General features: G+C 40.3%; 1 protein-coding gene across 3 annotated transcripts; it reads left to right on the plus strand.

Moving 5' to 3' along the window:
* The first annotated feature begins 3851 nt into the window (after window positions 1-3851).
* On the plus strand, window positions 3852-22855 carry LOC117535476 (histone-lysine N-methyltransferase SUV39H1-like). Of its 3 annotated transcripts, none has more exons than XM_034199954.1 (6): window positions 3852-4212; window positions 6733-6894; window positions 10222-10881; window positions 20193-20339; window positions 20774-20903; window positions 21842-22855. In XM_034199954.1, the coding sequence occupies exons 2-6, from the start codon at window positions 6769-6771 to the stop codon at window positions 21973-21975; spliced, it is 1197 nt and encodes a 398-aa protein (XP_034055845.1). In that variant the 5' UTR covers window positions 3852-4212; window positions 6733-6768; the 3' UTR covers window positions 21976-22855. The 3 variants fall into 3 exon arrangements, with proteins under 3 accessions (XP_034055845.1, XP_034055842.1, XP_034055844.1); XM_034199951.1 differs by having other exon boundaries at window positions 6749-6894; XM_034199953.1 differs by having other exon boundaries at window positions 6749-6894; window positions 10225-10881.
* Window positions 22856-23927: the final 1072 nt, after the last annotated feature.

Here is a 23927-nt window from a genome sequence, read left to right on the forward strand (position 1 = left end):
CTCAGGGTGTCTCTGAGATTACAGGGGGCGCAGCAGTAGTAGGTTTACATGAGCAATAGTGGCCGGCAACAGCAATGAAAAATAGACCAAACATGTCGTTGATGTTACTGTTTACCAAACTACCGCTTTTTCTGAAAAATGCATAAAATGATGCAATACATGGTTTATACCCAGGGCTGCACATAACTGGTGCGCAGGTGCGCATGCGCACCTCCGCCAAAAAAAGAGCACCGGGTCATTTGATAAAAGGCGCATTTGCGCACCAACATTGAGAGAGAGAGAGAGAGGGAGAGAGAGAAGGGAAAAGAGAGAAGAGAGAAGAGAGAAGAGAGAAGAGAGAAGAGAGAAGAGAGAAAGAGAAAAAGATATTTGCGAGTTGCATATGAACTCAGGGCCGGCCCGTGGCACTGGCATTTTAGATGTTCGCCTAGGGCGCCAGATCTGTGGAGGCGCTGCGCTGGCAGTTCTGCCAAAAAAAATTTTTGACCGTTGGGGCTCATCCTAATTTTCGGCCTTGATGTAACAATATTCATAATTAAGTAAATGTAACACCCTTTTCACCCCGGTTACACGTTTAATTTGCCCTGTACGATGGGCGCTGTAAGTGATTAAAATGGGGGATGTTTGCTTATCTGGCGCACAACCAAAGTGCGAGTGAGCTAGGGAGAGAGGGAGGGTGCACCGGTACCGGCACTGTTGTTATTAGAATCTGGTGCTAGCTGCTCTAACGGATATAAGAAGAAGATGTGTCTCCAATAATGTGGAGGGAGAGTCCTCTCCAGTCAGACTGAGATGCTGATACTACAGCTCAGTGAGGTAAGGACTCTTAGTCTAAGTTCAAACGGTTTGGTCACAATTTATGTAAACACATATTTCCAAGGCACTCCTTTATAATTATTGGGATAAACAGGTTTGAAATCATTCCAATGTATACTATAGGACAGTAACCAAAAATATCCTTTAAAACTGGAGAGATAAAAAAATGCATAAATAAATAAATGTTAAGGTAAAATAAGATATGAATGAACAACACAAATAAAATAATTTACATTCATTTGTTATTGGCTATGGTAGGTTATTGGTTATGTTCACATACTTATTTGATTACATCCACTTGTCTAAGATGATCACAAAACCAGCTGTTGACTTGTGGATGCAAGCAGCTAATCGCAGACTCAACCAGAGAGGAAGTAGTAGGCCTACATCATCAGCTACCATGTCTGACAGAGAGGAAGACAGTGAGGAGAACAGTCGGGAGGGTAGTGATGACAGCTTGTAGGATTACTGGTTGTGCTAATGTTGTCTTGTGTTCACCTCTGCATGTGTGTTCAGTGTTCACCTCTGCATGTGTGTTCTGTGTTCACCTCTGCATGTGTGTTCAGTGTTCACCTCTGCATGTGTGTTCTGTGTTCACCTCTGCACGTGTGTTCAGTGCCGTGTGTCAGGCAAATAAAGTCAAGACCCCCTCAAAAGTTACGATTTATTTCATTTTATGGATGAGCACCAAGCAACATCTCCAGGTGCTCCTTTGAGAACCAGGGCAAAAAAGTTATGTGCACCCCTGTTTATACCTGTAATTACTAGGGTTCCATTTCTTCTGATTACCTAATTTGGGCGTACACATTTGCCGCGCGCAAACCTACCTCTTTTGGATTTGGAAAGGTTGGCATGTATGCACATGAAGTCTTTCAAAGACGGCGAAGTTGTGAAAGAAGCATTCCTGGAGGCTGCCGGCGCGCTTTTTGGTGGACAGTAAAAATAACAGCAGCATTTCAACAGGTTTTTGATATAATAAAAACTCTAGTTAGATACCGTTATTAATCAGCTGTAAGTTTTAGTTTGTTTGAACTTATTCATTATAATTATTGTACAAAATGGTATAAGAATGCAAACTTAAATTGATTATAGTCTATCATCAATTCAGGTTAAGAAACTAGTGTTGCTTGCATCCTATTTTAAAGGCATTTCTTTTTATAATCTACTAAAATGCAACAAAAAAAGGGTTTGATTTTATTAATGTTGTCTTTTTTATTGCACTTTGGCAGCAGATTCCTGTGTAGCTTCAGATCTGAGTTGTCTTATTAGTAAGCCTAATTTATACTTTTGTAGCAACACTATTTTTATATAAATGGCAAAGAAAGGGTTCAGAGTCTTTTCTTTTTTCCTGTGTCATATGTGGCAGCACTGTTCAATGTTTCTTGAAAACATTACCCACTGTAGTGACGTGTGAATAAACTCAAACTCTGTATCAACAACACTGTTGTGTAACTTCAGTTAAATACTTGTATGTGTGTAGATTAGAAAGAGGTAAGATAAAGGATCTGCAGTATTTTATGGAGTATCAATCATACAAAGGTCAGTTTTATACAGGTAGAAGTGTGTATTTACCTGGTAGTAGGCTGTCAGTAATGGCTACGCCTCTCTATTTGGACTGGTAGATCTCGGCAGACTGGCAACTTTAAAAGTAGCTCTCGGTTCAAAAAAGGTTGGGCACCTCTGATCTGATGAATGCGACGAAGCAATTCATGCCGTTTTATTGTTTTTAACGTTGAAATGACAAGTAAAACAGGTGAAGATGAAGTTGTTGCGGAATTGTTGTGAGTACCCTTTTCAAGACGACAATTCAGTGAAAAGACGGACATTATAATGCCGCGGGTGTCTGTGTCTACAGAAGGTCCAGTTGTGATAGACACGGTTCGCCACTGACACACACACACACACATTATATAATAATATATAATCTTTCCAGAGGCTGGTGTTGATCCAACCTAAAGGACATCACATGACCCCTGCCTGACCACCTGCAGTTGATGCTTGACCTCCTGCAGTTGATGCAAACAGGTAAGTGGATCATGCAGTCAACTTGGGACTGTATCCTGGGACAGTCCCAAGTCAGCTCAGCATTCAGCAGTCCCCTGCTCCTACTTCACCCCTCCCACTGTCCCAGCCTTTACCTGGTGAGACATATACATTAAAAGGCATGATTATTACACAGTCAACCCTTATTCAGAGTGCCTAATAAATGTATATATATTTTTTTTACAGTGCAGACTTTGGCTTTTTTGGGACCATCCTAAGACACATGTGTGTAAGTAACAAGTAAGGCTGTTTAATCTGCAACAACTGTCAGGTGGTGTTATTGATTATCTTTGCAAAACAGCCCCCACCAATATTGATTTTGACAAATATGTTTTAATTGAAATATGGGAGCAAAAACAAAAGGGTAGAATTGATCATACCATATTATATTATTATTATTGCAACTGTTTTAATTATATTGTGTTGTTTCGTTAGTGTGTGTTTATTTATATAAATGAATTAATACATCTGTGTGTATAAATGAATAAATACATGTGTGAGTACATATAAGTGTGTATTTATGTATATATATATGTTTATAAATGAATAAATGTGTGTATATACGGTATAGGCTATATATACACACATACACACATATATAAAAACAGTATATGTGTGTATATAAATGAATTAATAAAAGTGTATATATATATAAAATAGTATCATTAAATAATGCTCTCAGATAAATGTAATACACAGTAATAGTCAAGGTTATATTCAATATTCTGCTTACACTTACACCAGCTGATAAGATAATTTAAAACGTATTTAGTTTGTCCTGAAAACGAAATTTGAGGATACTCACAGGCTATTTATAGATGATAAAACACCAGTGATACAATCTCAGGACTCTTTGATATGGCTTTGATTATAGAATCGTTTACTTTCAGTCAACAAATCCTTTGGAAAGGGAGGGACTTCGTCAGTATTCTGCTTTGTGACGCTATCGCGTAGAGCGACGTCGATGCTTGCGTAATGCGGAAGTGGGCGTGGTTAAATCTAAACTGGGTTGGAAAAACGATAGACGCCTCCGGTATACCAATACACGTTGAATATAGCACGTCGTAGTCTGGAGTATTGATTGTACATACAGTACCAGAACACAACAATAGTTGCTTCCTAACTAACAGCAGGCAGGCTATTATAACTAGATACGTTCCTAACTTCTTCGTGAAAACTAGCTTCGTAAACAGCTATTGTCTTCCGGCAGACACTCCTGACCCAATGAGAGGACAAATAGATGACGTTCATCCAATCATAAGCCGCTGCTGTCTCCCTGCAGCAGGATCCTCCTACCAATGTTGTATCTCCATTTTGGCGGCTGTGTGGAAAACATGGCGGAATATTTGAAAGGTAACTCATAAGATTTGATATTCCGTTATGCTTATTTATTGTATTTATTTAGTGAAGTCGAGCGTTACACTTTTAAAATAGCTTAAATATACACTATGTTTGTTGTCATGGAGTTTGTGGGCGCGTGGGTGGCACTTTATGGTGACTAGGAAGTCATTTGTCCGGAGTAACGTCACTGGCAGCCTCTTTTGTGACAACATTCTGCTTGTGAATTTGAAATAATTTTGACTGTATCAGCAATAGGAATATATTTTATGTTGTAGAAAGTATTACTTATTATGTTAGTGTAGCGCTCTGTTTTTAGGGGCAGGCTGCAGGATAAGCGGAGGAACCGTTGTATTGTTAGGTACGTTTCACGCGCCATGCAGCGCCACGGTAATGTTTAAATGGAACTTTATCTGTTTTTGACTCATATTTTATGTTGCTCTGAAGGGTATGTATTCGACTATCAGAATCCCAAACAATGTTGCTGTCTCGCTTTTGAATATCTCATTATCTCCTCTACGGCTGTGTTTGGCGGTAAAATTGATCGTTCGATTTCATTGAGATATGTTGACTAACGTTTGCATGAAGAACTGTTAGTAGTCTTGTAATATTGATTTGCAGATCCCTCGCATAGCAGATCCAGTTCTAATGGATTTACTTTAAGTGGGTTTGGTGTAGCTTCCATGCCGTAAAGGTCCCATGTCATGGCCATTTCCACTGATCATAATTCCATTGTTGAGGTCTACTAGAATAGATTTATATTGTGCAATTTTCCAAACTCACATTGGTTCCTCATACAGCATCTCTGTAAACTACGTGTATTCACTGAATTTCACTCTCTGCCTTTAACGGCTCGTTGTAGCTCCAATAGCTCCAGCCCCCACCCTCCCTGTGAGCACAGTGTGCTCTGATGTGTCGGTCGCGAACTTTTAAGTGAACGACGGGAGCCGGCTCGCACCCGCGAACAAGCGGTCTTTTCTTTTTGTTTTTGTTAAGTAATACAAGACAGAATGATGATGATGACTGTTGATGCTGCTGTTTTGAGCATTGCAATATATTTATTTGTGTTGTGTTTTTTATGATTAGAGACGGTTGGATGCTGCTGTTTTGAGCATTGCAATATATTTATTTTCACTGTTATTTATTTATGATTATCCTTAGGCTCAGCAAAGATTTGATGTCAGCTGTTGCTGTCTTTTTTTCTATAGTTAATAGTTATTAATCAACAGAGCCCTGCTGTTTTGTCAGGTCCTTTTCTTTAAATATAATTTGAAAATGTCCATACAGTTGCCCCTTTTTAAAAAATGTCTATGCTTAAGTTTTTATAGGTGTTGCTATCTGCTTTGTGTAGCGTGGTTCTACATCAAGTCAGTGCATTCATTGGGTGGTATCAGAGAGTTACACGGGTCTGTAAATGCAATGAAAACATTTGGCCACAGCAAATCATTTATATTAAACATGTAATTTTTACTTTTGAATACTTCAGTACAAAGGATGTATTGAATAATTTAAGTGATATATGTGTACACATATAAATCATTCATTAGTCAAAACAGGGCTACATTTGATTTAATTATAAAAGGTATATGTGGTAAACTGAAGAGCCGTTTGGGAGCCGAAAGAGCCGGTTCTTTTTGGTGAGCCGAGCCAAATGATCCGGCTCACCAAGAAGAGCTGGAATTCCCATCACTACTGCTCTGATTGGTCGGGACGTTGTGAATCGCGCTGAGCTCCGTGGAGGTGTGGTTTCCTTGTTTAGCGAAACACAGCCAAACTCATCCTGAGCGCACACACAAACTCACAGCCGAAGTAAAAACAATAAGTGTGGCTTGATATTGAGTAAGAAAAAGGTTGATAAACGCTGTGAGAATGGGTCTGCAGAGAGAATTTCGCCACGATCCCAACTGTCTGTTATCAGCCTGCAGCCAGGGAGGAGAAATCAGCATAGCTGCCTGCACTGAGTGGCCGTTTCTCAACCGCGAGTACACCTGCTGCAGAGCAACTATTTCAAGTATACTATGTCATCGAGTGGCGCCGAAGGACTGTTTAAATGCATGTTAAATGCCCAGCATTCTTCCCCACTCGATGACGTAGTATACTTGAAATAGTTGCTCTGCAGCAGGTGTACTTGCGATTGAGAAACGGCCAGTGTGTGTGTGAAGAAGTCCGTGGATTGGTCAATTTGGACCAATCAGCGGGAGCTTAACGTAACGGCTCCGCGGACGTAACGTAACGGCTCCACGGATTGGTCCATTTGGTTCCAGGTAACGCATGACAGTATCGCGTCATAGCTCTGGGCGCGGCTACTGGCCATTCCTACGTCACAATACGCAGGAAGTAAACAATGGACAATGACGTATCTCCAACGAGGTGTTTTGGGGAGGTATTTTCTGTGTTAGTTGTACTCGATACAGGGTGTACTTTGAGGGTTTTGACTATGCAGACCGTTTACATGCATAAAACCCTTCATAACACACAAGGGGACGGGTAATAACCGGAAAAGAATGACATGGGACCTTTAACACTGAGTTAAAGTGCGTGTGTGTGTCAGGTTGCAGTGTGTCCTGCAAGATGTCCTGGGAGGACCTGCAGGCTCTGTGCCGCGGAGAGAAGCTCTACTGCAAACAGCTAGGGGTGAACCGAGGCAGCACCAATGTCTATGATGTGGAATTCATCTGCGACTACAAGAAGACTAAGGTAAACCACGAGTACTATAACCATTGGTGTGTACATGTACTGTATTTAAGTAAAATGTTGAGCTACTTTACTTGAGTTCTTGCTACTTTGTACTTCTACCCCACTTTAATTCAGAGGTAAACCGTGTATTTTTACCCCACTGCATTTATTTAATACATTTAGTTACTTTACAGATTTGGATTAATGATGTGAAATATAATCAACACCAAAATCACAACATATCATATATATTATTCTGAAATGGACCAATCAGCAGAATGAGTATAGAAACATATGATGCTAATACTTTTTTACTTTTACTTGAGTAACATTTTGAATGCAGTACCTTTACTCGTAACAGAGTATTCATACACTCTTGTACTTCTACTTAAGAACAAGATCCGAGTACTTCTTTCACCTCTGATCATAACACACGGCTTTGTTATATTAACAGCTCTATCTCATCAACGTCAGGGGTTCTCCACACAAAGGGTCCTCGAGGAAAATGCAAAATAGTTTATTAAGATTTGTATTAAATTCACATCAGAACAAGGCCCTGTTTCAATAAGGGTCTGATCAAGTCTCACTTCCTCCCTGCTGATCTCCTTAACCTTAGAATTTTTGTCTTAAACATGTCTAACAAAAAACCCTTTTCCGTCCTCTAAAATGCGTGTACAGTGATGCCATTTATGAAATAATATAAATGTTGCAGCTGGTTATTCCAGGTTACCTTGTTATTACCAGTTATCTACCAGTGTATAATGCAGGAACATAGAACGTAACAGAAACATTAAATATTGGCTGCAAATTGTTTGACTCATTGGAACTATATATTAAACACGAAGCCTGGCTATGGGCTTAGATATGTCTCATAATTATTTGTGTGATTTGTGATTATATGTGATTTGTAAATGTAAAACACCATCCACAAATGCATTTAAAAGATTTGCAAACTCACAAATAAATGTGCAAATGTAAAACGGATCTGCAAATGCGCAAAATATTTTTACAAATAAAAAAAAGATCTTTGAATATCTCTTAAACCCCAAGGTCCCGTCGACGGGGACCCTGTTTTTTTTTTTCACGACACTGTGTCTCAGGGGATCTTAATATTTAAGAACCTATTAATGTGTTATACCAGGTTAACGGAAATAATCTCAGCTAACTGACGATACAAACCATTTTTACCAAAACAAAACACAAGTCTCATAAGAAGCATCTAAATGACCCCTGAGCGAAAAATGCTAACGGACATTGGCACAGAACTCAAGATAAAAGTACCCTTATTACTTATCGTAGCTGCACATACAAGATATCCGATTAAAGCTGAGGTTCCACAGATTATTTAGGTATATAGTATCATCACTGAGTCATCCGAACTCGCGACAGGGGAAGCAAACACAGACATCACAACACGTACCTTTACGGAGCTTCTAGGGAGATCTTCTCACCGTAGCTGTCAATCCGATCAAAAGACGTATTAAATGGCATTAAAACGAGTGAATCGGTTAATCCATAGGTTTTTAACGTCTCTGTATACAAAAAATGATTTAATTTATAATCCATAATTCCATTTTTATGTAAAAATCGGAGAGCAAATGTTAGCTGCTAATGGTAGCCACCAGAGTGGCTGCTGCTTCCGGTCTAGGCTATGCGGCAGTCTCACACACACACATTACCAAATAAGGACTATGTGGGAGTTCCCCTCAATTCCATTGGCTCTAACGGTCAGAAAGAGATGTCACATGTCAAAATCCAACAAGGGGGGGCCAGAGATATGGGAAATCCACCCAAATGGCCCCAGAAGAGGTTTTTTTTTGCTAAATCTGTCTAAAAAGGTCAAATATCACTTGTTTTGCATCAATCTTGATACAGGGTACTTATTATATGTTGTACTTTGGATTCCTAAAGCTTTTAGTCTACTAACCCATCATCCAAGGTTAGTTTTCACTATAAGTACAAAATATATTTTGGACGGTCAATTTACAGTTTTTTACCATGTTCAATCTGAATTTTCTTTAAAATAAAAAACATCTATATTGAATCTGACTTTTCTACATCCAACTCACAGGTTTATCATTACTTTGAGAAAAAAGATTATTAATTTAACCCTTTTTAGAAGGGAACATTTGTTCTGGGAATGTCATTTTCGAGCCTGAAACCTGAAAAACAGGCTCGGGGTTTAACAGGTTAACATTTACAACTTTCTATCACGGATTTGTGAATCCATTTTGTATTTGTCGACCAAAAATGTGCTTGTGGATCTCAAATCTCTGCTTGTGAATCGTCTCTTTACACACACGGAGTTTGGTGACAAACTTTCCGCCGGTCTCGGCTAAAATCTACTCGTGTTACTCGGTTATTTTCGGAAACCACGTGATGGCCTGCTGATGACGACATTTCCGCATGGTTTTCAAAGTAAGAGCATGATGGTTTGTTTAAAGGTGGGGTAGGTAAGTTTGAGAAACCGGCTCGAGATACACTTGTTGTTATATTCCATGGAATGCTCTTAACATCCCGATAGCAATGAATATCTTAAGTGCTTTGACAATAAATCCATAAAGAAATGTCATCTGTGGAAGCCGTGGCGCTGTAACAAGCACGACCAATCATCTGAGCCAGCCCGGCTAAAATAACTGGATGGCCTACCTGCCTGTCAGCCTTCCATCTGTGCACAGACTTATCTCGTGCCCTCATTGGTCATGTGTGCGTTCGTGTGTGTTGGAGGAGGGACTCTGTAAGGAAGGGGCAGATTTTTTCCGGCTGTGTATTTTCAAATGCTAGCACACTGGAGCTGGTTTCTCCAAAATTATCTACCCCACCTTTAATGCGCTGTTTTTTTTAATGAACAGCGGATCGTTTGATGCATTCTTTATCATCATCATCATCATCATCATCATCATCATCATGTTATAGTGATGCAGTTAGTTTGTGTTAGTTTGTTGGTTCAACTTTCTTCATTGTTTTTTGTGTATTCAGTCAAGCGGGTCAAAGTTACAAAGCACTTCACATCTTATTAATCGGCCTAGTTTCACAAATCTGTGATCGAAAGTTGTAAATGTTAAAGGGATATTCAAAGATATTTTTTTTTGTAGTAAAAATATTATGCGTATTTGCAGATCCGTTTTACATTTGCACATTTATTTATGAGTTTGCAAATCTTTTAAATGCATTTGTGGATGGTGTTTTACATTTACAAATCACATATTTACACACAAATTATTTTTATGTTCACACAAATTATTATGAGACATCTAAGCACATACCTGGCATTCTGTTTTTGGGCTGCGTACATCAGACATCTTCGCAGAAATCTTTGCCCCTATTTAAAAGTGCTTTGTGTTTCAGCAGGAGGAGTTCTACCTGTTGAAGTGGAAGGGCTTCCCGGAGTCGGATAACAGCTGGGAACCCAAGAGGAACCTTAAATGCCACAAACTGATCAAGCAGTTCCACCTGGACCTGGATCAGCAGCTGAGGCGCCACAAGAGACGCAACACCCCAAAAAAACTGGATAAGGAAATTTCCTCCTTCCTGGTCCAAAAAGCCAAGCTCCGTCAGAGTCTGAAGCGCTGGGAGGCCCATCTGAACCAGACTCGCAACCACCCGGGCCGCATTTTTGTTGCAAACGAAGTGGACCTTGAGGGCCCTCCAAAGAACTTCACCTACATCAACAACTACAAAGTAGGCCAAGGGATTGTGTTAGATGAGATGGCGGTGGGTTGTGACTGTAAAAACTGTTTGGAGGAACCAATAAACGGCTGCTGCCCCGGGGCCTCGCTGCACCGCATGGCCTACAATGACAAGGGCCTGGTCCGGATCCGGCCGGGACAGCCCATATACGAGTGTAACTCCCAATGCAGCTGCAGCTCTGAGTGTCCCAACAGAGTAGTGCAGAAGGGCATCCAGGTTGACCTGTGCATCTTTAAGACGGAGAACGGCCGGGGGTGGGGGGTACGCACGCTGCAGCACATCAAGAAGAACACCTTCATCATGGAGTATGTGGGGGAGGTAAGACCTGCTCACACACAGCTCTCCCTTCTTGATTCCACTTCCATAATGGGCGGGGTTACATGCTTATTTCACCAAATAGTTTTTTTTCGTTATGATTCATTATTCTTAAAGAAGACAAAACATGCAAATATTCACTCACAAGTGAAGTATAATCATTGAGAATATAGTGGAAACAATACTAAATACAATCAGCAACACGGTAAAGAAAACAAATATATGTTCAAACCTGACAATGATTTCATATTTATTTCACTTGCACTTGTAAGCCCCCTCGGTTTGAAACACACAAATGAGAAACAGATACATCCATAATTTAATTTAAAAATAACCTGCCGACGACAGGAGAAATCTTGGGGCAACCATCCTCTGCAACAGAAAGTCTCTGGCCCAGCAGATAGACACCAGCATGAACTCTCAGGTGCAGATGAGAGAAAATGCTGGTCAATTTGTTTGCATGCTGGTTCAATACTGAGGTATTTCTCTATAGTGTGTGTGTGTGTATTAACTGCTGTAGTTGCAGTCTGTGCAATTTTAATATAATTTGTATTTTAGTAGTAGGCAAATAGAAGAACACCGGGAAAAAAAATATATATATATACTATTTCTTTCTTTTTTAAAACTGGCAACAAATCCTACAGTTGAAAGGTCTGGTACTTAATTCTTCCATGCCTAAATCACGGTTCCTTGCAGCCCGCTGGATTCACCTAGCATCTGCTGTCACACAGTATCTGTGGTTAGGGTTAGGTAAACATGTGTGTTCTGGGTGTAGTGAAGGGGACAGTCTGCAGGTGTGCATCAGGACCCTTTTCAGATTTACTGTAATGTAAATAACTGCCGAGGTGGAAACAGTTTTTCCAAAACCTGGCATTAGTAGTCTCTGTCACTGTAGTTTTACACGTCTGTTGATTTAAGTCAACAAATCAATTAGTCAACTACAGATTTGTTAGCTCAAGAAACCCCGGTATAGGTATTATATTGAAAGGTGTTTCAAATATCTCTTGTAAATAAAAACCGATCTGCACACTCATAGCTCCAGTTTGAAGGATTCAGCTTAGGTCCTTAAGAGTTGTTAAGGGGAACAAGTTTTTAATATAGTAACTAGGGATGGGAATTTGAAAGCAAATGTATATTCGACCCCCCAAAAAAAATGGTTAACCGAAATGTAAATATCCTATATATACATATATATATATATATATATATATATATTAATGCTGTCAAAATTATCGCGTTAACGGCGGTAATTAATTTTTTGAATTAATTGCGTTAATATATTTAATAGTGCTGGGGGGAAACGATTATTTTGAAAACGATTAATCGGGCGATTATTTGATCGATTAGTCGACTAATCTAACGATTTATTTTTCTGTTGTTCAATTCACGTAATGTAAAAAAAACGTAATGTAACATTTTTTTTTTTCACGATACTGTGTCTCAGGGGATCTTAATATTTAAGAACCTATTAATGTGTTATACCAGGTTAACGGAAATAATCTCAGCTAACTGACGATACAAACCATGTTTACCAAAACAAAACACAAGTCTCATAAGAAGCATCTAAATTACCCCTGAGCGAAAAATGCTAACGGACATTGGCACAGATCTCAAGATAAAAGTACCCTTATTACTTATCATAGCTGCACATACAAGATATCCGATTAAAGCTGAGACTCCACAGATTATGTAGGTACATAGTATCATCACTGAGTGATCCGGACTCGCGACAGGGGAAGCAAATACAGTCATCACAACACGTACCTTCACAGAGCTTCTAGGGAGATCGTCTCACCGCCGTAGCTGTCAATCTGATCAAAAGACGTGTTCAATGGCATTAAAATGAGAAAAAACGCGGCTGAATCGGTTAATCCATAGGTTTTTAACGTCTATGTATAAAAACATGATTGAATTTATAATCCATAATTCCATTTTAATGTAAAAATCGGAGAGCAAATGCTAGCTGCTAATGGTTGCCACCACAGCTAGCTGCTGCTTCCGGTCAAGCAGCAGTCTCAGTGAGATATAAATATATAAATATCTTTGCGTTTTGGACTAACTTTAAAATATTCCCATGCTTTTGAAGACCTAGGGCGAGATGTTTTCGTTTGAGGGCTTCGTGCGCAATCCTGTGAGGAGGAGTTGGTAGCCGTTTCAGTCTCCATTGTGTTAGAAGTGCGATTGCGAACTGCTTGTTGCTTTGGGTGACCCACGTGTGTGTGGCGACCATATATACAGTCTATGGTGGCGACGCGTCGACGCGGAAATATGTCGTCGACGATATTTTGAAGTCGACGTCAACGCATGTGCAGAATGGCCCGCCCCATACATCCCACCAGTGGCAGCACCAGGGTATACTGGGGTAGGCTATAGCCCCACCATGAAAAATGATGTTAAAGTAAGCAAAATAAAGTCCGCCAACTCGCGCCGAGAATTGCACAGACAGCAGTTAGTAAGATTGATTTCAGTAGCCACTTGTCTGGAAATACCGAAGACTAGAAACGGTTTTGAAAAACTTTTGTCACGTAGTGATCGTCTTCTCAATAGAACATCTTTGATAATGTCTTCTGGCCAATCAGAATCAAGATAACGGCGTGGTGTTGTTGCAGGAAGTCCCGACGGAGAATACTTTTGCTGTAGTACAGGTAGCACATAACTGGTACGCAGGTACGCGTGCGTGTATAAAGGTCACAAAGCGCATTTGCGTACCGACTACTTGTGAAGCTTTTCCAGAAGGCGGTTAGATCACCGGACGACAGAGTCGGTCTCCGTGTGCACAGACAGGGCTGATGTTAACGTCGGTCTGTACAACGGAATTGTGCCAAAACTACGCCAACCGGCTGCGGAGGGAGACTTCCCCCCTTCACTGGAGAACTACGCTAAAACAGCTGATCAGAACGTTGATAGAAATCAACACGTAATGAAATAAGACCCCACGGTTTGATGATTGATAGGTGCTGTCTTTCATTTTGACACACAGAACAATGTTATAATAAACATACATACATACATGTTAGGGGTGTAACGGTACACATACCCGTACCGAAATTATTCGGTACGGGCCCTTCGGTTCGGTACAGGTGTGTACCGAAGTGTACCGAACGAATATAACGTTAAACGTAAAAAATTGAAAACGTGAACAACTTTTTGGAAGTAATTTCAGGTGCTGCGTCGCAGCATTCAGAGTAATTTGCTCACATTGGGTTCAACGCGTCATAGAGCGAGCAGGTCATTTCATTGGATGAGAGGCATACTATGAGAGCGGGTCAGAGGGATGCGTTCAAATGTAGTCAGTAATTTGAGGAACTGTCGAAAATTAATGACGAACGCAGATAAAGTTGAGCTCGAAAATCCTCCAGCATCATTGAAGTCGACGGTTTGGGAACATTTTGGTTTTGCAGTTACGAACAAGGATGACGGACAAAGACAGGTGGACCGAACCAAAGCTGTTTGTCGGCATTGTTCAACTAAAATTGGTTACGCGGCTGGCAATACATCAAACTTGCACACTCTTGAAAAGGCATCACTCGAACGTGAATATCACCGGTACCAAAAGAAAAAAGACTGAAGTGCAAACCCAACTCCCGCTAGCATGTAAGCCTCCACCACTCGCAAAGAGTTCAGACCGAGCCAAAGCTATTACAAACGCCAAATATCCTTATGTTGCCATGTTAGCAAAGCGCTACCTGGCTGTATCTGCTACCTCTGTCCCTAGCGAGAGGGTGTTCTCCACAGCAGGAGACATTGTTAGTGCCAGCAGATCTGCCCTTTCAGCAGCAATGTGGACAAGTTCATTTTTCTTTAAACAACATGAAAATACAATGACAAGCAAGTCATAATGTCAAGCTGGCTGCTTAGGTGCTAGTACAGTACAGTTCAAATACAGATTATTTCAGTTCATCGAAATGCTGCATCTTAATGTTCATTTAATTATATTTTGTATTTATTTGAGTGAATATTCACAGTTTAATAATAATTAAAAACCCAAAACTAATAGTTTATGTTTTGTGAGTACTAGTACAGTAAAGTTCAAATACAGATTATTTCAGTTCATCGAAATGCTGCACCTTAATGTTTATTTTATTATATTTTGTATTTATTTGAGTGAATACATTATTCACAGTTTAATAATAATAAATATATATATATATATATGTTTTGTTTTGTGAAAACAAATTCTGCTGTACCGAAAACGTACCGAACCGAACCGTGACCAAAAAACCGAGGTACGTACCGAACCGAAATGTTTGTGAACCGTTACACCCCTAATACATGTATGTTAAATGGATATATCCGCCTTCTTTCATTTATCTTTCCATTCCCACAACAATATACATATAGAAATGGCATATTTTGGACATAGTTCGAATGGTGATTAATAGGGATGCACGATATTGGTTTTTTGAAACCGATACCGATAACTTCCTGCTTCTCAAGACCGATACCGGTGGTACCTTTGCAGCTGGCTTTGGATTCGCCGCTAGTTTAGCAGCGCAGGCGTCTTCGTACGCTTTTAACACACCATCGTAGCGATGGCGATGTTTCAGGTGACTAATCAGGTTGGAAGTATTATAGCTCGTTGCCTTATTCCCTCCTCGTGGAACTTCTGCATTGCATTTGTTAATACAAATAGCAAGCGAACTATCTAACTCTGAAACTTTGAAATAGTCCCATACTACCAACGACATGTTTGTTTACTGTCCTGGCTTCACGGCCGCACACCATTTACGTCACAGCCAGGCATGAGTTAGGGAGTGCTGGATTTGTGAAAACTCCCCTCTTCCTAAACCACAGTACTGGCAAAACGGGAGGAGCCGAGTGAAAAACAAGCGCCCCTCATCCCAATCCACCCACACCGCAGTATTTTTTCTTTTTTTTTACCCAAAAAATATATTGTATATTATTATTATTATTGTATATTATTGGCTATTAATACTTTTATCGGGTTTATCGGGATGACGTCATAATTCCTAATATCGGACCGATAATTATCGGCCCGATAATTATCGTGCACCACTAGTGATTAATCATGATTAATTCATTTTTAAGCTGTGATTAATCTGATTAAAAATTGTAATCGTTTGACATCCCTAATATATTTATATATATTAGGGATGGGAACGATTAATCGAATATTCGAAATTATTCAGGTATTCGAATAATTATTCATGTATTCGAATATAAGTTATGAATAAAAAAATGTTGGGGATGGGAGGGATGCCTAAGTTGATTACATATTATCAAATTGAATAATTCAATGTATATATATATATACAACAGTGCCATAGCTAAATGTGTTAGGTGACGTCTAAAGGTGTGTTTTGCTCCGCTCACCGGTCCCTCACAGCGGGCAGTGCTGCAGGTGCTGATCTCTCTCTCTCGCGTCCGGTTATACTTCACTCGTGTTTATGTCCAAATCCATCAGATCTAGCTAGTTCTAGCCAATGATATGGCTGCTGCCCCTCCCTACACGCAGATCACGCAGACTCAAACCTCATCATATGCCCAAATGTGGCGCAAATGCGCTCCGCAGCCGTTGCGAGGTTCCGGCGCCAACAGTTCATGAGCGTGCTCCCCCGCCCCCTGTCAACACTTGCGACACATGAGTGGCCAGCCTAAACAACAATAAGCGCTGCTTGGCAACCGTGTGTGGCGGCAAAGTACATAGACATTTTGACAGGAGAGATTTAGTTTTGCCGGTATTCAACATATTTTACCAGTCATAGTCCGGTAATTATTTACACTCTAAGAAGAGTCCTACACAACAGACATGGCGTCAAAAAGGAGTAATGTGTGGAAATATTTCGACCAGGTTAGTGAGTGCGGTGTAGAGGTCAAACTATGCCAAATTAAACTTATATATACATGCTATACCTTGCTATACCTTGCTACATTTGCTTTCAAATTCCCATGCCTATATATATTAGGGATGCACGATAATTATCGGTCCGATATTAGGAATTATGACGTCATTCCGATAAACCCGATACCAGTATTAATAGCCCCGATAATATACAATATATTTTTTGGGTAAAAAAAAGAAAAAAATACTGCGGTGTGGGTGGATTGGGATGAGGGGCGCTTGTTTTTCACTCGGCTCCTCCCGTTTTGCCAGTACTGTGGTATTAGTGGTTTAGGAAGAGGGGAGTTCTTCACAAATCTAGCGCTCCCTAACTCATGCCTGGCTGTGACGCAAATGGTGTGCGGCCGTGAAGCCAGGACAGTAAACAAACATGTCGTCGGTGGTATGGGCGTTGGAGCTATGTGCAACTCAAGGCATATGCTCGAACCGGAGCTGCCTGGACGCTGCAATCATGTTGCGCACTATCCGAGCTGAGTGTGCTGACTTTTCGTACAATGTCCCACTGTCTGGCTTCCTGCATAAAGTCAAGTGCTCGGCGCAGTTGTGGCGAAATGTCGCTCCTCTGTTTTCATTTAAACAGCTCCTTATATCCGTTAGCGCAGCTAGCTAGCACCAGATGCTAACAACAACAATGCACGTAAGGTCTCTCTCTCGCTCGCTCGGGCCACACATACACACCCTCCCGGTCCTCCCAACAGCCAGTCGGTGCCTGCCGGTGAGCGTGGAAGTGTGGTCTGCCACAAGCGGGCGGCAGGAGCGGGGCTGTCAGCATCAGCTTGTAGATGGTATTTTAAACTCGATGCGCTCTGAAACTACGGGGTGGCCAAGGAAAAAAAATACACATGCGTTAATCGCGTTAAAATAATTAGTGGCGTAATTTTTTTTTGTTATCGGTCTTGAGAAGCAGGAAGTTATCGGTATCGGTTTCAAAAAACCAATATCGTGCATCCCTAATATATATATAAAAAAATAAAAAAATAAATTTACATGTTCGAATAAGTATAGAAAACAAGTCGAATTTGTCAAATGTATTGCACTGGTGATCACAGTTTGAACAGTTGACAGCTATAGGCCTACAGCTTTCATGCTTAAAACATAACTTGGTTTTTAAATGAAAGAGGGATCAAACACGAACAACATAACGGGTTAGGGTAACGTAACCCTATTACAACAGAGATCAGCAACTTATAACAGGGCCTATGCACAGAATGCAGCTATTCAATACTCATTCTTGTTTAAGAATATGAGCATGTCTACTCAGGGGAGAGGCGGGTGCGGAGGCGATTCACAATCGGGCCAGCTGTAGAGAAGAACCTCTCAGCTGGGATTTGGGCCTAAGATGAGGTTTGAGTCTGCGTGATCTAGGAGGGGCAGCAGCCATATCATTGGCTAGAACTAGCTAGATCTGATGGATTTGGACATAAACGCGAGTGAAGTATAACCGGACGCGAGAGAGAAAGATCAGCACCTGCAGCTCTGCCCGCTGTGAGGGACCGGTGAGCGGAGCAAAACACACCTTTAGACCTAACATACTTAGCTATGGCACTGTCGTATACATTGAATTATTCCATTTGATAATCAATTTTTTTTTTTAATATTCGATTAATCGTTCCCATCCCTAATAGTAACACAGTCCCATCCTCTGCCACTCTGCTTTAGGAGAAAACCATTTGAACTAATGTAGTGTATTAGCCCGGCCAAATGACTAAAGACGGATTTGACATATTACGTTCAGGCAACATAAAAAAATATACAATTATTTTCTGCATGTTAATTCTTCATGATTGAAAGCCTGTGTTCTCCTGGAGCCAAAACTATTTAAAAAATCAGGCTGAAATGTTGTCTTTGTTAATTCTAGACAGGCACTCTTATGACACCTCTAAGAAAAGCTAAGACAGGATTTACTGCAGTGCTCTTGTTTATAGGTTCAGTGTTTCCCCTAGGATGGAGTCATAGCAGCGGTGCTAAGGCACATGGGCCCAGAATAATGTGAGCGCGGAGCGCGTGGAATTTTTTAGTGCGTGCAAAGTGCGCCCCGTCAATTTGTTTCTATGAGTCTGCCAGCACAAGAAAGGCTCTTGAGGCCTAGCACCAGGGCTGGTTCTAGACAATTTGCTGCCCTAGGCGAGATTTTATATGTAAAGAATAAATGAAAAATCTCTACTAAAGACAAATACACTACAAAAACAGAAACTTATTGACATAGGTAATAGACGTCAAAATGGCTTCAAATGTATTCAGTATTGTATGTACATGTTTTAATTGGGGGGTGGACATCACCTCCTCTAAGGGGCTCCGGGGGTATACTTCGATCTGGTGCACATTGAGCACACAATTACTAGAGACCTAGAGATCTAGGGGGTACAACTCTAAACACCCATCTGAAAAAGATCGATTTGCATTTTAATAATCAAATAAGTATGTGAACATAACCAATAACCTACCATAGCCAATAACAAATAAATGTAATTTATTTTAGTTGTTCATTTATATCTTATTTTACCATTTATTTATGCATATTTTTGTATCTCTCCAACTTTAAACAATATTTTTGGTTTACTGTCCTATAGTATACATTGGAATGATTTCAAACCTGTTTTTATTTATCCTAATAATTATAATATAGGAGTGCCTTGGAAATATGTGTTTACATAATTTGTAAACACATATTTGTTTGAGACCCACTGAGATAACTTAGACTAAAATTAACTATCTAAAGCCTTTCAGTCTGACAGGAGAGCTCTCCTCCACCCTGGTTGTGGATCTACTTCTTATATCCGTTAGCGCAGCTAGCACCAGATTCTAATAACAACAGCGCCGGTACCGGTGCACCCTCTCTCTCTCTCCCTCGCTCGCACTTTGGCTGTGAGCTGCAGGCGCCTGATAAGCCAACATCCCCCACTTTCATCACTTACAGCGCCCATCGTACAGGGCAAATGAAACGTGTAACCAGGGTGAAAAGGGTGTTACATTTACTTAATTGTGAATATTGTTACATCAAGGCCGAAAATTAGGATGAGCCCCAACGGGCAAAAATGTTTTTTCCCCTCCCAGAGCTACCAGCGCAGCACCTCCCAGATCTGGCGCCCCTATGCCAAAAATCGGCCCTGCTACAGTGGCAATGTCTCAAGGTTTAGCAAAAATACACCTTTATTGAACATACACTAACACAAATACTACGCTGCGCCGCCGCTATTTGTATATAGGGGAAACACTGAGGTTTGTAATCCCTCTGTTTGTGCTGATGTAACTGTCCTTCTCTTCTATGAATGGGGCTCAGATCAGTGTTTTAGAATACATATCATGTTTTATGGCTGAGCTTGCTCATGCTGAAATTGATATATATCTGAAAAGGGTATTTGAGTTTCTTTTAATCAATTGTTATTGTTGTGTTGCATCCAAAAAACAATGTTTGGTGCAGTGATTTCCTGTGTTGTCCTGTTTCCTGCAGATCATCACGAATGAGGAAGCCGAGAGGAGGGGTCTTGTGTACGACTGCCAGGGCTCCACGTACCTGTTTGACCTGGACTATGTGGAGGATGTGTACACCGTGGACGCAGCTCACCAAGGCAACATCTCCCACTTTGTCAACCACAGCGTGAGTGTGATAAAAGAGGATAACATTACTGTCTTTGTTTAGTGCTGTAAAAGGTACTGAAGGCACTTGTGTACATGGTACATTCAGTAACCATCTAATCAATTACACTATACAGTCAAGTTAACTTTGGTAAGTCATACTGCAGAGTATTTTAAATGCATTACATTTGTATCCATAAGTCTCTGTAACCCTGTAAAATAAATCCGATACATGTGCAGTGACTTGTTGATGTCACTTGCAGTCTTTGCATAGCTCCTCCCTTACTCAGCACATACAATATGCTGTGTATATATTAAGCTACTTTGAGTACCTAGATAAGCGCTATATACATGAAATATATTTGTATTATTTGGAAATGTAAAGTTTATTTTGATGTCTGCTATAGTTAAGCAGATTCAGAAAATCTCCTGACACAAGTTGTGTTCTTTTTGCAGTGTAACCCCAACCTGCAGGTATTTAATGTGTTCATCAACAACATTGATGAGAGGCTCCCAAGAATCGCTTTATTCTCAACACGAGCTATCCGGAGCGGAGAGGAGCTCACCTTTGACTACAGGATGCAGAGTAAGGGCCGCTGATTTAGTTTTAATTAACACTGTCTCCAAAATCATCTTTAGGTGCCAGCTCGCCACAAAACCAAAATAACAGTTATTTCTCTGCCTGCAGGGCTAGTTATCAGAACAGTTTATTGTGAGCTACCGTCTCTGAAGGAAAGGAAAAAAAATGCATCAGAAAATCTCAACAGCAATGTGTCTTTGCAGAAGTCATCACCCGATTACTCAAGAAGATACACTGACCTTGTTGTGAGCAGTTACATGTAGAAAGTGTTTTATTTTTAAAGAATCTCAATTGCAATCAACCACCAAAAATGTGTTTTTCAAAAGGCCTGTGAGTGTAACTGACTCAAAACTTATCCAACTAAACGGGATCTACAAAAAGCCTCAAGAAGCACTAAAGTCTGCCGAACTAGATGTTTTACTAAATTGTACAATGGGAAATGGATATTTTGATTTGTCAACACCAAATATGGTGTACAGCAAGGAGGGGGATACACATTTTTGGTAGACATAAGCAAGACCTTAAAACGAGATAGCTGCCATTAATCAAAACATCTGCCAAAGATGTGGCTTAGAATTACATGCTCACAACTCAACAACGATTTATCCAATCATCAAACATTTAGTGGTTATGTTCATTCCGTGATGAGGAACAAGCCTATCAGCATATATGCTATTTATGTCCCTAAACAAAAAGCAAACATAATCAAATAAAAACTTAAAAATCCAACTGCGGCTAAAGCACCTTACGCAGGAAAAGGCCATAGGCCAGGCTAGAGTTTTGTTCAGTTTTCCTTAGGTTTCAAAGATCAAACTGGACAAAGAACAATGGTTTAAATGGTAACATACCAGAATGCAGGAGAAACATTTGGTGAAGGGCATAGTATAGAAAGTTGCTGGTTTCTCTTCTGAGCCCTCTCCATCCTGCCCTGTGTTTGTCTGCAGTTGACCCGGTGGACACGGAGAGCACCAAGATGGACTCCAGCTTCAACCTGGCGGGGCTCCCCGGCTCCCCGAAGAAGAGGATCCGAGTGGAGTGTCGCTGTGGGTCCGACTCCTGTCGAAAATACCTGTTCTGACAAAGGACTGGTAACACTGTCATCTATGGAGAGACGTTGAAAATTGTACAGATTTTTGTATGAATTTTTCTTTTCTTATTGTCTATGAAATCTGAAATTTAGCCAGAAACGTTTTATATGTGAAATCCTCCAATATCAAAATGATCTAAAATTTAAAATAGAAACTGCATCAGTGGATTATTTGAGTACTTAAAGAAACACAGTTTCAATATCTTTCTAACAAAATGGATAGGTCATCATGGAGCTGCACATGGCGAGCGTCATGTACACCGTCACCGCGGGAGAAGACATTGTCACGAGGGCCAAAAAGACTAAACACGCAGAAGCATGAATGGGCCTTTAGGTGATGACAAACTTACTGTTGTAAAATTGTTCCACAGTTTGCAGATCCATTCCTGCTTCAGTCTGGACCTTCTGAGCTTACTGTAGTACTAGTGAGTATACGTCCAGATTTGGTGTATCGTGTGTGTCTCCCCCCCCCTCGGCTGATGTTCTGACTGCTCGAGTCTTCACCTCTTGAGATCCTTTTTAGAGTTCCCACATCTCAACTATTATCTCGGTGTCCACTGGTAGAAGTCATGGACAAACATTTTATCCAGATTGTTAGAAAATGTCCAACCTCTGCTTGGCTTTAAAACGTCCTCTGACCTCAGCAGCTAGCATTTTTCATTATTCACATGGCTGCACACCACCAGGGAGGAGTAAGAAAATGCTTCTCTGATTATAGTGAACTATGTTTTTTATATTAAAATGGGGAAGATCAAAATGACTCTTTCTATTGGATCTTTTACAGTGTATATATTTTAACATTTGAGTGATTCTTCGTTGCTGACTGATAGGTGGAGAGCAAAACAATGTAAATAAATGTCTTTTACCGGTTGCTGTCATGTTTTCATTGTTGTAGTTTTACTTTATTTAATATGTGCCGGATGTAGAGGGCTGCGTTTTTTGTATGGCTATTCCGAGCAACATTATAACACTAGATGGTGCTTGAGATCACTTTCAGCTGTCAGAACATGTTTGAGTCTCACTTCCGGCTGCACAAAGGTAAGAATGTATGTGGTGTTACTTTCAGCCAAACGTCAGACTGTATCAGTATGAACAGAGGTGGTAGAAGTACTTAGAGTGCAGGGGTACTCTGTTACAGTAAAAGTCCTGCATTCAAAATGTTACTCGAGTAAAAGTTGAAAAGTATTATCATCAAAATAATTAAAGATACAAAAGTAAAAGTAGTCATTGTGCAGATTGTTCCATTTCAGAATAATATATATGATATGTTTTATAATTAGTGATGCATTAAAGATCTCCTATCATGCTGCTATTTTGATGCCTATATTATGCGTCTCGGATATATACAAAACATGTCTGGTGTGTTTTGCTCAACATATCAAACAGATCATGCATTGTAGACATCCCTCATATCCCTCTATTTCAGGCCTGTTAGAGAATGGCTGATTCTGGGTCTGTAGCTGCTGCTGCAGTTCTGTGACGAGCTGTCTGCTCTGCTCAGATGCAGCTAAATGCTCCCGTGATTAAGTGCCATATCATGTTCCAAACCACTTCAATGATTATTGCAGTATGGAGCTCAAATGCACAAGGTGGGTACCTTTTTATATCCTGATTTTTTTTTTTTTACAAATACTCTCTCCAGTAGGGGAGAAGGGGGTAAGTTGAGCCACTCCCTGTAACCAGGCAACGCCTTATAGTTGTAATCAAGTGGGGAGGGACCTAACCACTAAAGATTTTTTTTTTAAATGTTGAAGTTCAAAGCATCAATCTGGTGCACTTTGAGAGCAACTCTAGGAGATCTATGGATACATCTCTCAGCACCCATATGAAACAGCTGTAAGCAGATTTTATTTTTCTTTATGGATATTTTACAAATCACTCCCCTTTCAAACTGTATTCTTGTTTATTAATAACAACTTTTTTTTTACTGTCATATAGTATTT

Source organism: Gymnodraco acuticeps, unplaced genomic scaffold (assembly GCF_902827175.1).
Source record: "Gymnodraco acuticeps unplaced genomic scaffold, fGymAcu1.1, whole genome shotgun sequence".
Taxonomy (NCBI): domain Eukaryota; kingdom Metazoa; phylum Chordata; class Actinopteri; order Perciformes; family Bathydraconidae; genus Gymnodraco; species Gymnodraco acuticeps.

Coding starts and splice junctions, on each gene's coding strand:
- LOC117535476 (XM_034199951.1), top strand. CDS start 4,158: ATGTTGTATCTCCATTTTGGCGGCTGTGTGGAAAACATGGCGGAATAT. Junction 4,213..6,748: donor CATGGCGGAATATTTGAAAG/GTAACTCATAAG, acceptor TGTGTGTGTCAG/GTTGCAGTGTGTCCTGCAAG. Junction 20,340..20,773: donor CCCACTTTGTCAACCACAGC/GTGAGTGTGATA, acceptor TTCTTTTTGCAG/TGTAACCCCAACCTGCAGGT.